Here is a 13,171-nt window from a genome sequence, read left to right on the forward strand (position 1 = left end):
CTCAACTCCCACGCTGCTCTGCTGACATGATTCAGCTCAAATTGGCTCAACGGACTTTGTCCGCTGGGGACAAAACTGGTCTTTCAGGAGGTACTGAAACAATGGTGTGGATCAGTGTGTGGGCTTATGCACTCATGTCTGCCAGCAAGTTGTGACGTCTGGAAAGAGTTGAGAATTCGCAGAGACTTTCACCCTTCCTTTCCCCATTTGTTTTTGGCTGTCTGTGAGCTCTGCAGTGGTTTGAAAAACCTTGAAGTCAGGTTGCTGATCAGCAGAAATAGAGAACCGGGTCAACCAGAAAAGCAGAGAAACAAGAGGCAGGCAGCTCTGTTTATGAAAGCTGTTGTGTCTGCTGCTTCTGATGCATATTTTTAAAGTTTGCCAGTCTTGATAATAACATGAAAATGTTACGTAAAGTTAAGCGATTTCGTGAAGATTGCTCTTAGCCAGGTGCGTATTTGTGTAGCCTTACACTGAATGAGAACAAAGGTTTTGGCTTTGACTCCAGGTGTTTCTGCCCCTCTGCTGTGCTTCCTTTCACCCTCTGAGAACAGACTTTAATATTTTGAATGTAGCCAAGGTCTGACGGATAATGCAAATATTAGCACATTCCTGCAAGTTGCGGGGAGAACTATGTATCAGATAATATGTCAAAAGTGACAGTGCCAAGGACATGTGGACTCTCTTTAAAAGACACACACACACATAGACTACAGACTGATAAAAGACTTACTTTTTAACCATCTCTCCCTCTCAAGGACACACTGAGCACAAAGAGCTCTTTTATTCCAGGCCAAACAGTCTAATGGAGACACTGTCATGGTCCCATTTCATCAATATGCTCCTGTTGCTGGGGGAACATATGTGTCATTGATATGCCTCTCATGTAATCACATAATACTTCTGGACATGAACATGACAGAACCAGGAAAAACCCTGAAATGGCAAAGCTAGCTAATTAAGACGATGGTGTTGAATATCCAAAAGTGACACGTTGCCTTACAGGATTTGTTTTTATGCCAGAGGCAAAAACAGCCAGATAGTTTTTAATCTCTGTGTTGAGGTTGAAGTAAAGGGATTAAGAAGTAGCGCTTAAAAAAGAAAATAAGGAAGCAAAACTTTTAGCTGACTAAGTCTGGATGTTTTGCTAAGCTAATATTTGAAAGAAGAGGAAGCAGGCCAGTTGCTTGGAAATGCGGATATGTGTTAGTCGACATGGTTAGGCGAGACAATAGAGTGTAAATAAAGGATGGATGTGCTAGCGGCATTTTGGGTGTAGACAAAATGCCAAACTCATAGGACTTGTTTTTTTAAGCAGGACGTGACCATATATAGGATGAACCTGAGGAGTTAGCTTACACTAGCCTAACTAGCTAGAAGAGTGCATTGTGGGTTCAGTGTGTTGTAAAACAGGATGATAAGTTGGCTAGCGACAAACAGACAAAATGTATTGGTCACAGAAACCGAACAATGTGACTTTGAGTGCACTGGATGTTGTTAGTTTCAGGGTGTTGATCTTCAAAAATGGCTGATCACACCAAGAAACAAACTCATCCACAACAGGCCCATGGGAATACTCTTCACCATAAAGAAGACTTACAATCATCGTATCACCTGCATATTGGGAATCCAGATGTGGCCGGATTGAATTAAAAGATGAAGAAAAGTCAGTAAATAGGAGCAGAGCATGGGCTTTGGCCCTTTCCAGACGACGATACAGGAAATTTATTAAACCACGGCTTCATCTTCAACGCCCCTACAAGGCCTGTATGCAAATTGCAGTGGACCATTATGCTCCATCTCCTGCAGAATCTCCTTTCTGTTGAGCTTTTCAAAAGACTTCATCACTAGAGATGTTAAAGTCCAGTCCCTGAACTTTTATTAGTCTTATTAAATTTAAATAATTTTCCACCCATGTTTACTTAAGATGGAAAGTTGGCATTTTAAACTGGGAATTACCTAATTGAGGCCTAATATTAAATTAAAAAAAGAAAAACAAAAAATGACACTGTAATGAGCCCATGATACAGTGTTACAGTAAGAAAAGGACTTCACATTGAAAAGCTGACTGGAGCCCTCGGCCTCTCGGCCTGGGGCTCGGTCACTCTGGCACAGCTGGCTGCCGGCGGAGCTCACGGGCACGTCACTGCAGCCCCCCCTGGCTTCTGCTCTGCGGTTGCTGAGTGACCCCTCATCTGGGGCTCTCCTCAGCTCTTTCTGGGATAGTGGCGCGGCTGCCCCTCTGTTGGTCTTCCTTGGTCTCTTGTGTTCTGAGGGCCTCTGGATGTCTGGAGTCTTGATCTCCTCCATACCTGCTTCATGCCCTGGAGGACGGGGCTGTGACCCCCACACCCTCTAGCAGATCATTACATGAAGGAACCTTTTAATACAAGCGCGCTCATGCTCACAGGTGTACACACGGGTGCTCACACACACAAACTACACCCTTTTTGGCTCCTACCTCAAAGCACACTGTGCGCTGTCGATCTTATGTGCTACACAATAATGTTTAATATTTAGTATTTACTGTTATATTCCCATAGATCATCGTGATGTTGTTTATTATGTTGCTCTTTTTTTTTCTTCTGCTTGTTTTCTCTTTTTTCTTTCTCAACAGGTGATCCAGGTGATCGATATATGTATTTTTTGTCTGCTTATTTTGTTGGTTTTTGTTTTTTGCCCATTATCCCCGTCCCTCTTCCCCGCTGTTTTTCTTTCCCTCTTTCTTTCTCCCCTTTCTTTTGCCCAGTCAAGTCTGTCCCGTATTTAGCAAGTGAAAATAAAATAAAATAAACAATAAAAAAAAGGTGAATCAAATAGACCATTACGGCAAGGCTGGGATGGTCCATTTGGTGAAGTAAATCCGTTGGGCATCTTTCTTCGCCTTTAGACAATAATTCTGATGGCAAAAGAGCCAAACGGGACAGGCAAAAAAAAAAGGAAAGAAAAAAAAGCTGACTGGTAACTTGGTTACAAGTTACAATTAAAATATTATTACTTAAAAAAAAATCTATTTTAATGGTATATAGCTTTTAAATGACCCTTCATCTTGTCAGTTGTCAGTTATGCACTGCTTCATAGGAAAAATTGGAAAAAAGATGAATAACAGTACAAACTCTTGTCTAGTCATCCAGCTCAAGGCTATTTAGCTTAATGGTTAATGCTGCCTCTTACTGGGGTTTGTGAGATTGTTCGGTTTCCCCTCTGCAGAGAGCTCGATTGAGATAGTTTGCAGGCTGGTTCAGGCCTACATGTGATCTTTAGACTGCTGCTTTATTCAGCAGTTTCATACTCTCCTTTTGCCTTATGTTTGACACCCCTGATGTAATGCTGTGTTCCAGATACCTCGGAATTCAGATGTTGGAGAACGTTCCAGAAAAGGCATGGGAAAACAAGATTTGTTTTGATTCTTAGCAAGATAGAGGCATTCAAGTGTCGCTAGCAATACAGCATAATACTTATTTTATTGAGCTTAAAAATACCGCTACAGCATATTCATGGATAGAACCTCAGTGTCAGTCACTGCTCTGCGTATGGATTATTTAGTGAGTCACGGATACAGAACAGTGCCATTAGTCAAGTCAGCTTTGTTTTGTGTTATGTTGCTTAATGACAAATTTGCCCCATTTCCATTATCAGACTTCCTCCATCCTCACATATCCAAGTTCCTCCTAACAAACCCTTTAGAAAGAAACATCTGAAAAAGCAAGACGGGGACGTGTGGGTGAAAAGAGTGGACACGGAGGGGGAAAGATGGAGACAGAAGAATTGTGTTTTTACAACAACAGGACAGCAACCTCAGGCTAAAGTGTGCCTTTTTGTGTCCTGCCTCCAAACCCCGTAAAACCCCAAAGATTTTAACACCCTGCGATGTCAAGTGTTTCGTCAGTTGTTGACCGTTAGCTTGCCCTTGGCTCTGACATCTCAAGAGAAAAGTTGTATTGAATGTGGTTGAATGCACTTTAAAGGTACTCTAGAGCTTTCTTAGAAGTGGTTGTTTACAGCCAGTAATTTTGTGTAGAGAGATGGTATCAGACCTCAGGAAGTCAGTTGGCTAACGCCTTGGTGTTTACACTGAAATGTCCATCTTGGGCCTCTGTGACCCATTTCTGTGATTATAGCTTTCTGAGCCCAAAAAAAATGAAAACAATAAATTCACACAGATTAAAATAGATTCTAAGTTAGCTACATAAGGTAATGACGTTAAAGAAATTATTTCTGCGCTTCTTTAAGGTGTTAGAGATCAAATCAGAGAGAAGAGAGTGGAGTGAATATCATCTCCAAACTCACCATATTTTAATCAGGTATAAATCATATTTACACAGCTGCCAGTGTCTCTGGATTCATGTTTCCTAATTTAACTTAGTCAAATTTTGAATAAGATGAAAGATTTTATTTCTCAAGTTCTCTGAATGTTTTTCTCAACGTCCCTTTTTTTCCTGTCAAGCATGATTTGTTATATTTTTATCGTTGTTTAGTCCATCGTGAATCAGTCTAGATAGTTACACGCGTATTAGGATAGTCTTCGATGCCGGACATGTGATTTGAGAATTTCTCTAATTTTAGATCAAACAGCATGTTGACTGATGACTCTGTCTCCCTCCGAGGCATGTGAGTGGATGCTTATGTTGAATCTTACATAACTATTTGGATGACAGGAAATAGATGCAACTTTCTACATTTTCCCTCCTATTTTGGGATTAATGTTCTGTTTTTACTTTGAGCTCTGCGGTTTTATGGTTCACAGAGGAGCAGCAGCACTGGCGGAGTCGTATACAAGGCAAAATCATTCTTTGTGTTGGATGAAAATAATGATGCATGCCTCGTCGTTCTAGCCCAGTCCACAATCCACAGGAAATAGCTGACAGCAGGAATGCTCCCTCTCTCTTCTCATCTGTCTCTATAGGAATCAGCTCCACTACTGGTTGGCTGGCTTCTTCATACAACAGCTTCCTGTAAACAAGTCATGCTGCCAAGCACCCTCCTATCCTCCAACTCTGATCTCTAGGGATCTCCATTTGACCTCCTCATGCACCAGAACAATTGCTTTGAGCCTTTTTGAAAGGTTCATTGCTGCACTTTCAGGGGCACTGGCCCTCAGTTTGAAGGGAGGCTTTAACTAACTGCTTTGACAAACTTGAGTAAATGTTTTAGGAAGAACAACTTAACAGTTTCAGTGCTACATCAGCGTTTCATAGTGTTATAAAGAGAGGGTTGTTTAGGATGAAAACAATTACACGCTCAATAGTATTTTCATTGCTATGTTCTTTTCACTTATTTTAGACGTGAAAGGTGGTAAATATGTTTGTCTGATACCAGACATACTGCTTGAGTATGAGCCATTGATTACAATTAGGCAAAGCATGAAGAGCATATGGAAAGATTAGGATGTGCTTTCAAATAGCAGACCCTGAATGTCTGTTGTGTACTGTGGGTAATCCATAGCCCGTAAGACTCTTGCAGAGACCTTGGTTGGAATCTGCCCAGGCCTATCTGCCGTGTGGCTTCCTCTGCTCTCTCTCACAGCTTTCCTGTGCTAGCATAATAATAACTAAAGAGCCCCACTCCTTCCCCAAAAATAGACCTATAGTATTGTGTGTACAATATGGTGAGTAAGCAATTAGCACTTTATTTGCTAAGAGGGTTTGCCTACCCATCTATCCACCCTGACCTCCATGCACAAAAGATGGGTTTCAAATATGAGTTTAAGCGTTATGAGAGTCTTTAAATATTAACTTTGTTTTAAAAAATCTGTATTCTTTTCAAGTCTAGAAATAAGTAAGCTAAAATAGTTTTCTGGACTTCGCTTGAACTCAACCTTTAATGTTAGTATCAGCAGAGTAGCACATGTGAATATATGTATTTATATATGATTCATAATGTTTATGAAGAGCTTGCTAAATAGAAGTTTAGCTTTTTCTTTGGCAGCTCTGTATACCCGTATGCTTTGATCCCGAAAGGCACATTTTCTAGACGTAAAAAACCCCACAGCTGTGCCAGGAGCTCTGGGGCTTCTCCAGCACAATATTGTCTACATACTCTGTCAGTTATGCCACTTACGTTCAGTTTATTGAAAGTCATCTGCAGTGTTTACACTGGAGATTCAAGATGGCAGATGGGGTGAAATGGAAAACTCTGTAGGATTTCTTTATTAGCCCGAGCTGTGAAAAGTTGTCAGATGCAATAGTAGTAAAGCTACCATTGATGGGGGATAATAGTAACAGCTGCTGTTTCAAAACCTTACATTGACACATTGATACTACAGTTATATAGACTCATAACCACAACAGATGAAAGAACTGCTATGTTGTATCTGTTTATTCATTTGTTTTTGGCTGCACATGTACATGAGAGGTGCTGTATCAGTAGAGTTAGTGTTGCCTTCTGTTAGCTTTGTGTTTTGTTATGTGGCTCCTTAGTGTAGTGGTTAATATGCTCACTTAGCAAAAGATCTCTGGCTTGAGACCGGCAGGGGACACAAGTCCCTGGGAGGGTTGCAGCAGGACCAGTATGAAAATTTGCAGAGTCTTCTGATGTGGCGACTCCTTGGGAATAAGACAGCAACTAAAATAAGCTTTTTAGCTCTATGATTCTGTATCCTGAAAATATTCACGACAAATACAAACAATATAAATGGTTTAATATTCAGTATAAAACCCATGTTTAAATGTTTGATATCCCTGTGTTGTAGGTGAGCGGGTGGTTTGCAGACGAACATGACTGCCAACAAGAGTTCAAAGGCTGCACCTCGTGCAGCAGGAGGTAAAGCTCCTCGGGACGTCCCTGACAGGTCAGTGACATGTTGGACAGGGTGGGCTTGGGTATGTGCATTTCAGGGAGCATTAAGTGGTTTCAAAGTGACCAAATGACTCGACTTGAAAGACAAACAAATCCACTGCTCGAATTTATCCATATTTTCCTATTTGTTTCACTCATGGAAAAAAACAACTAATGATTGTCAGTCATGATAAGGCTTCCAAAGCTTTTGCAAGTATGATCCTGTTTCCTGGACAAGTGCCCCATTCAGCCCTGAACTGAATACTGAGCTGAAACGTGTGTCAGCATGTCGAGAAGTGACAGTGACATACTGCGGGAAAACTAATTTACAAATGCTTTGTAAAATATAATTCTTTATGATCCTGTCAAATTTGTCAAAAGCCCCTCTGAGTCACATGTTTTCATTCGCATTTCCTGTCACATCAAATAAAATGTGTCGTATTTCACATGTTGATAAATTGAAATTTATAGAATTCAAACATTTTCAGTATTGCAGCAAATAAATGGCTGCACATGCATACTTTTAACAAACCTAATAAATAATAAATCAGCTTTATTATCTCCTGATTTGTTGCATTCTTCTTTTTCTTCATGTGCTGAAGAGACTGTAGAAATAATATTTTATAAATGCCTTTAAGCAGTGTGACAAAAAAACCACCACACGTGGTCTTTAAGTAAATGTACAAAAAGAGATTAAAAAAAAAACTGGCATGTTGTCATGTCAATTCATAAATTTATATGATACTGTGGTCTAAATGTAAACATTAGAAAAAGAAATAAATTTTTAAGGTATCCTGAAAATTGGACATATTTGAAGAACGACCCTTTTGTCTTTGTTGAAGCTGTTACACGACTCTGCCATAGCTGATTTTAAACAGCAGGTTTTTTTTTTAAATCCATGGTTTCTATTATTCTTATATAGTTAATGATTCCCAGGGATGTTGCTGATTTCTATTCCTTTTCTCATTTTTCATTCTGATGAAGCAAGACACACAGAAGAGAGCATTTCCTACATAGAATTATAATGTAACCTAATGGAGCTGGTTTCTGTAGCTGCTCATTTCAATCAGGCCTAATGCAAATGGCAAACCACATAAAGCATAATTTGTGGTACTGCATCGAATCCCCGGTGCAGTGTGTGACATTCCTTGTGTTTATACTTATGTGCTGATGTGGCTGCATCCTTAATTCATGAGTGAAACTGAGTAAGTCTTGAACAACAGAGAGGAGAACATTTGCAGACTTTTGAGTGCGAGCACAAATTAAAATGAGAGAAATATCGTATGTCTGTACTGTTAAGCTAAATACATTCACAACAGAGGGATTACTCTTGTGCTAATCTAATATACTGAATGTTTATTACTATCAAACAAATCCAGCACAGTTAAGGTGGTGTTGCTGGGATTTCTATGAGGGTACAAGTCTCAGTGGGTAAATCTAGTATAACTAATTTTAGGTATTACTGTGTACACACTGTTCTCCATAGTAAACATTCGCAACTAGTCATTGTAAGTAAAACACTGATCGCAGTAGCACAAAGCTTTCTCATCATCCCCCTTGCACCCCATTTGTCCATTTAACCTGCGTCTCTTTTAATAAAAGTATTTGTTATTATTGGCAGCTGGTGGTCCTCAGGGACTCGTCTTACACAAGACTCTTTAAGATCATATTTAAAGCTCGTGAGATGCAGCCAGATGTTTTAACAGATGGAGAAGATTTATGTGCTATTCAATGGATTCTCACCGACGTATGAAATTAACCAAGGATAAATTTCTAGGACAAATTATGCTTGTGCTTAACTGTGAAGCCCCAGGAGGGGAGCATTTTAATATGCAACAGCACATGGGCAAAGTCTCGATTAAAATGAGTTGAAATTGGAAACTTGTCCAAATACGGGACCTTCGTCTGATGTTGTACTCTGAATGGACATGGACCTCCAAGACTACAGTGAAGACTACTACACTGTTTTCATTGATACACATTTGCCATATTTTGGTGTTACACACTGATAATTGACAGGGAGCTGGTAAAGTCGGCACATGCGGAGCTATAAGTTTAGGGAACAGGCTGCATTCTCCATCCTGGTCAGTAACGGGAAGTGGCTTGTGGTTGGAATGCCCTGGAAGCCTGAGTAAGAGCCAGAGGCCAGGTTGTGACTGGCATTCAGCTCTTTGTAGAGTACTGTATGTGTGGCCAGTCCATCTGAAGCTGACTAAACTGGGCTTATTTTTACAACTCTTAAAGCACCCAAAGCCTTGAATAGGCAAAAATCTGATAGAAAAGATGAAGCTCAGCACAACGTTTTGACTGTCTAATTGAGAGGTCTTCAAAGTCAGACTACAGGTCAGTTGGTTTTCTAATATTATTCTTATACTCATATTATTTTATGTTTACAACTGAACTAATATGAAGCTGTCAAGTGGCGTGTGAAGACAGGAAGTTTTCACAGGATTCTGTGCAGACCTGTGAAAGCTAAGTACACCCTCACTGTTTTGATAGGAATGAAGAGAGTAAATAACAACCAGGTGCTGTTAATCAAATGCACTTGAAAAACTGATCATCAGCAAGTGTGAACACCGTTATAAAAGCAGATGTTTCTGCAGCCTCCTGGTCTGGAGCCTTGTGTGTTAACACAATACCACAATCTCTGGAACATTGTGCTTTGATCAGAAAAGACCAAAGTAGAGATGTTTAGCTATAACACACAGCTCCATGTTTGGTGAAAATCCAAACAAAGCACGGTGGGAGATTGGTGATGATTTTGGCTCATTCTGCAGCGACAGGACCTGGGCACCTTGCAGTCACTGAGTCGTCCATGAACTCCTGTGCATACCAAAGTATTCTAGAGTTAAATGTGAAGCCATCTGTTGGACAGCTAAAGCTTGGCCCAAATTAAGTCATGCAACTGCGCAAGGATCCCAAACACAGCAGCAAATTGACAATAGAATGGCTGAAAAAGAATAAAATCAAGGGTTACAATGACCTCAGCCTGAATGAAATGCTGTGGGACCTTAAGAGAGCTGTGCATACGATGCACACATGATTAATAGTGGGTCAACAAGCACCTCCTGGGACTATCTCCACTAGGGTTTAAATACCTGGGACTCTCCACCTTTTCGTGTTAGAACTGAAAAAGCCTCTTGGATGAGGGGTGAAAATCAGTTCAGACATGTCAGAGTGAAGACATAGCAGTTTGTGCACTTTGTATACATGAATGAAAGTTTGCTGTGTTCTCTCTTTAAGATGTTCTGAAAGCCCAGCATGAAGCCAGCGTGAGTGTTTTCTCCCAGATCATCTTGTTTTTGCTTGTTTACTGTCACATTGTGGAATCATTGTTAGGCATGGAAACACAGCACTAATCTTTCCCAAAGTTAAACCCCAGGGAGAAAATTAATAGTGTCATGATTAACTCAATAAACTGCACTGCTAGTGGTATTAGGATTGCATTGTTGAGTGTTTGGTCTGGTTGCTACTAAAACATTCCAGTTGATACTTAGCTTTAGAGATGCTCCCTCACTAGGTTCCTGTAGCAGACGTAGTCCTTGGCAGAATTTATGATCGGAGTTTTGCCAGGAAAGCAGTAGGAATTTAATTTCCCAGACAAGTTCTTTTCAGCAGCTCCCCACTGAAACACCGCAACACATGCTGACTGCTGATTAACGTCAGTGCTTTAAAAGGATTGTATTCATGAAACCATGGGGTCTATTTGGCTTTTTTTTGGTTTGGGAAATAGGTGCAGACATAATAGGTGCACAAATGTGCAAGCATACATGGGAATACAATATATATGACAAAAACAGAGGTTTTATATTTCCAACAATCTTGAAAGTCAGTGTTTGGTATGATAACCTTTATTCTTCAACATAGCCAGACCTTTTTTAGGCAAGGTTTCTTGTAATTTCTTTCAGTTGTCTTCAGGAATAGTTCTCCAGGCTTCTTGAAGGACACTCAAAGCTCATCTTTGTATTTTGCTGCTGTTTTTCTGTTCTCTGTCAAGATGACTCCACATTGCTTCATTAATGTAGAGGTCTGGGCTGTGGGGAGGCCAATTTATCCAGATATTCTTATACTACACCGGCAGTGGGTTTGGGTTCATTGGCATGCTGAAAAATGGATCCTTTGCCAGACAGATGCTTCCATTTGGTGGCTCAAAATCTGATGGTACTTTTTTGCATTCATTATTATTCAGTCAATTTTGAGAAGATCCCCAACCTGTAAGACTTGTTGCCTCTTGTTTTCAGTCCAGTTCTTGTGTATGGCATACCTCAGCCTTTTCTTGCTGTTTACCTTCATTAAGAATTCTTTAATTGACGGCTATCCCTCCACTGAGACCATTTCTGATGAGGCTTTGCTGAACAGTAGATGAATCAACTGAAGGGCCAGATGTATCGCTCAGGTCCTGTGTTATGCCTTTGATGGATTTTTTCCTTATTTCTTCAGCACATGACTTTGAGATACTGTTCATCTGTTGTTGTTTTTTAGGACTGCTGCTTCTTTTGTCCTCCAGTTGCCAAGTTTCCTCAATTTTTTTAGGAAAATACACAGCATGCTGAGAAATGCAAGTTTGTGGCTAAAAGCTCTCTGGGAATCCCCTTGTTGGTGTCTAAATACTATTTTATATTTGTCAAACTGTAATTGTTGGTATTTTTTGTTGACTCAACTAAAGAAATGGGAACAAATGATGTGTTTTTGTGACAGGCTGCTTGTAACAATGTGCCTAAAGACACAATATAAAATTGGTTGTTTACTAAGTTTTCTCTTAGGTGTAGTCATAACATTCTTGAGTTAGGTGCGTTCTTTATGCTTGAATCATTCACAGGTCAGTGTTAAGTAGCTTAACAAAATAAAAGCATTCGTCTGAAAGTTGTTAGGTACAAGGACTGGAAAAAAGTAACCAATGTCCACAGGAAAAATTTAAAAGACCTCAAGAAAGCCTGGAGAACTATCACTCAAGACCACTTTAAAAGTTCCTAGAAGGTCCGGATCGTTGGAAACAAAATATGAGGCAATGAGGGGTGGCTCGAGGCTTTTGGACAGTGCCCCCCAAAAAATAAAACTGCACCATGTCATGTTATAGCCCCGTTATATTGATCCTTTAATAAAAATCTAAAAATCTGATCCCCTCAGTGTTGCAGCAGTTGTCCCCCGCACTGTAGAAAATGTAATAATAAGAATAAAAAGGACAATATTTTTCAAAGAAAGTTGAAATTCTTTTTAAACATTGCAGCCATTGCAGATTACACTAGCCATAAACCTCACTTTGTTTTTGCATTACTACTGCAGTTTTTTCAGAAACCACCTAATATAGGTAGTTTTCCTTAGGTAGTATCATCGCAGGCATAGCATACATACATTCACTGCCATGCAGATGACACCAGCCTTTATCTATCCATGAAGCCAGATAATACACACCAATTGCAGGAACTGCAGGAATGTCTTAAAGACATAAAGACCTGGATGACCTCTAATTTTCTGCTTCTAAATTCAGATAAAACTGAGGTTACTGTACTCAGCCCTAAAAATCTTGGAAATGCAATTTTTAACCAGATCTTACTCTGGATGGCATTACCTTGGCCTCCAGTAACGCTGTGAGGAACCTTGGAGTCATTTTTGACCAGCACATGTCCTTCATTGCACATATTAAACAAATATGTAGGACTGCTTTCTTCTTTTTGCGCAGTATCTCTAAAATTTGAAATGTCCTGTCTCAGAGTGACGCTGAAAATGTATTTATTACTTCTAGGCTGGACTACTGTAATTCATTATTATCAGGGTGTCCTAAAAACTCCCTTCATTGGCTTCCTGTTAAATCCAGAAGTGAACTCAAAATCCTGCTCCTCACATACAAGGTCTTAAAAAAATCCCATCTTATCTTAATGACCTTGTAGTACCATATCACCCTATTAGAGCACTTCACTCTCGCACTGCAGGCCTACTTGCTGTTCCTAGAGTATTTAAAAGTAGAATGGGAGGGAGAGCCTTTAGTTTTCAGCCCCTCTTCTGTGGAACCAGCTTTAAGTTTGGATTCGGGAGACAGACACTATCTCTACTTTCAAGATTAGGCTTCAAACTTTCATTTTTGCTAAAGCATATAGTTAGGGCTGGATCAGGTGAGCCTGAATCCTCCCATAGTTATGCTGCAATAGGTGTAGGCTGCTGGGGGATTCCCATGATGCATTAAGTATTTCTTCTTCATTCACTCTTCCCACCCAGTATGTGTTAATAGACCTCTCTGCATTGAATCACATTTGTTATTAATCTGTGGCTCTCTTCCACAGCAGGTCTTTTATCCTGTCTTCCTTCTCTCACCTCAACCGGTCGCGGCATATGGCCGCCCCTCCCTGAGCCTGGTTCTGCTGGAGGTTTCTTCCTGTTTAAAGGGAGTTTTTCCTTC

General features: G+C 40.2%; 1 protein-coding gene across 3 annotated transcripts in view; it reads left to right on the forward strand.

Annotated features, from left to right (window-relative positions):
- Nucleotides 1–13,171, forward strand: part of dennd2b (DENN domain containing 2B) — a 54,545-nt gene that overhangs the window by 9,645 nt on the left and 31,729 nt on the right. For all 3 annotated transcript variants that reach the window (XR_014800750.1, XM_084934591.1, XM_084934584.1), the window contains exon 2: nt 6,692–6,790. Coding sequence is in view for 2 of the 3 variants with exons in the window: in XM_084934591.1 (XP_084790717.1) it covers nt 6,717–6,790 (74 nt within the window). In the remaining variant the exon portion in view is untranslated. The remainder of the gene's footprint in view (nt 1–6,691; nt 6,791–13,171) is intronic.

This window comes from Perissodus microlepis, chromosome 1 (genome assembly GCF_051167445.1).
Source record: "Perissodus microlepis isolate ML-2025 ecotype Zambia chromosome 1, ASM5116744v1, whole genome shotgun sequence".
Lineage (NCBI taxonomy): Eukaryota > Metazoa > Chordata > Actinopteri > Cichliformes > Cichlidae > Perissodus > Perissodus microlepis.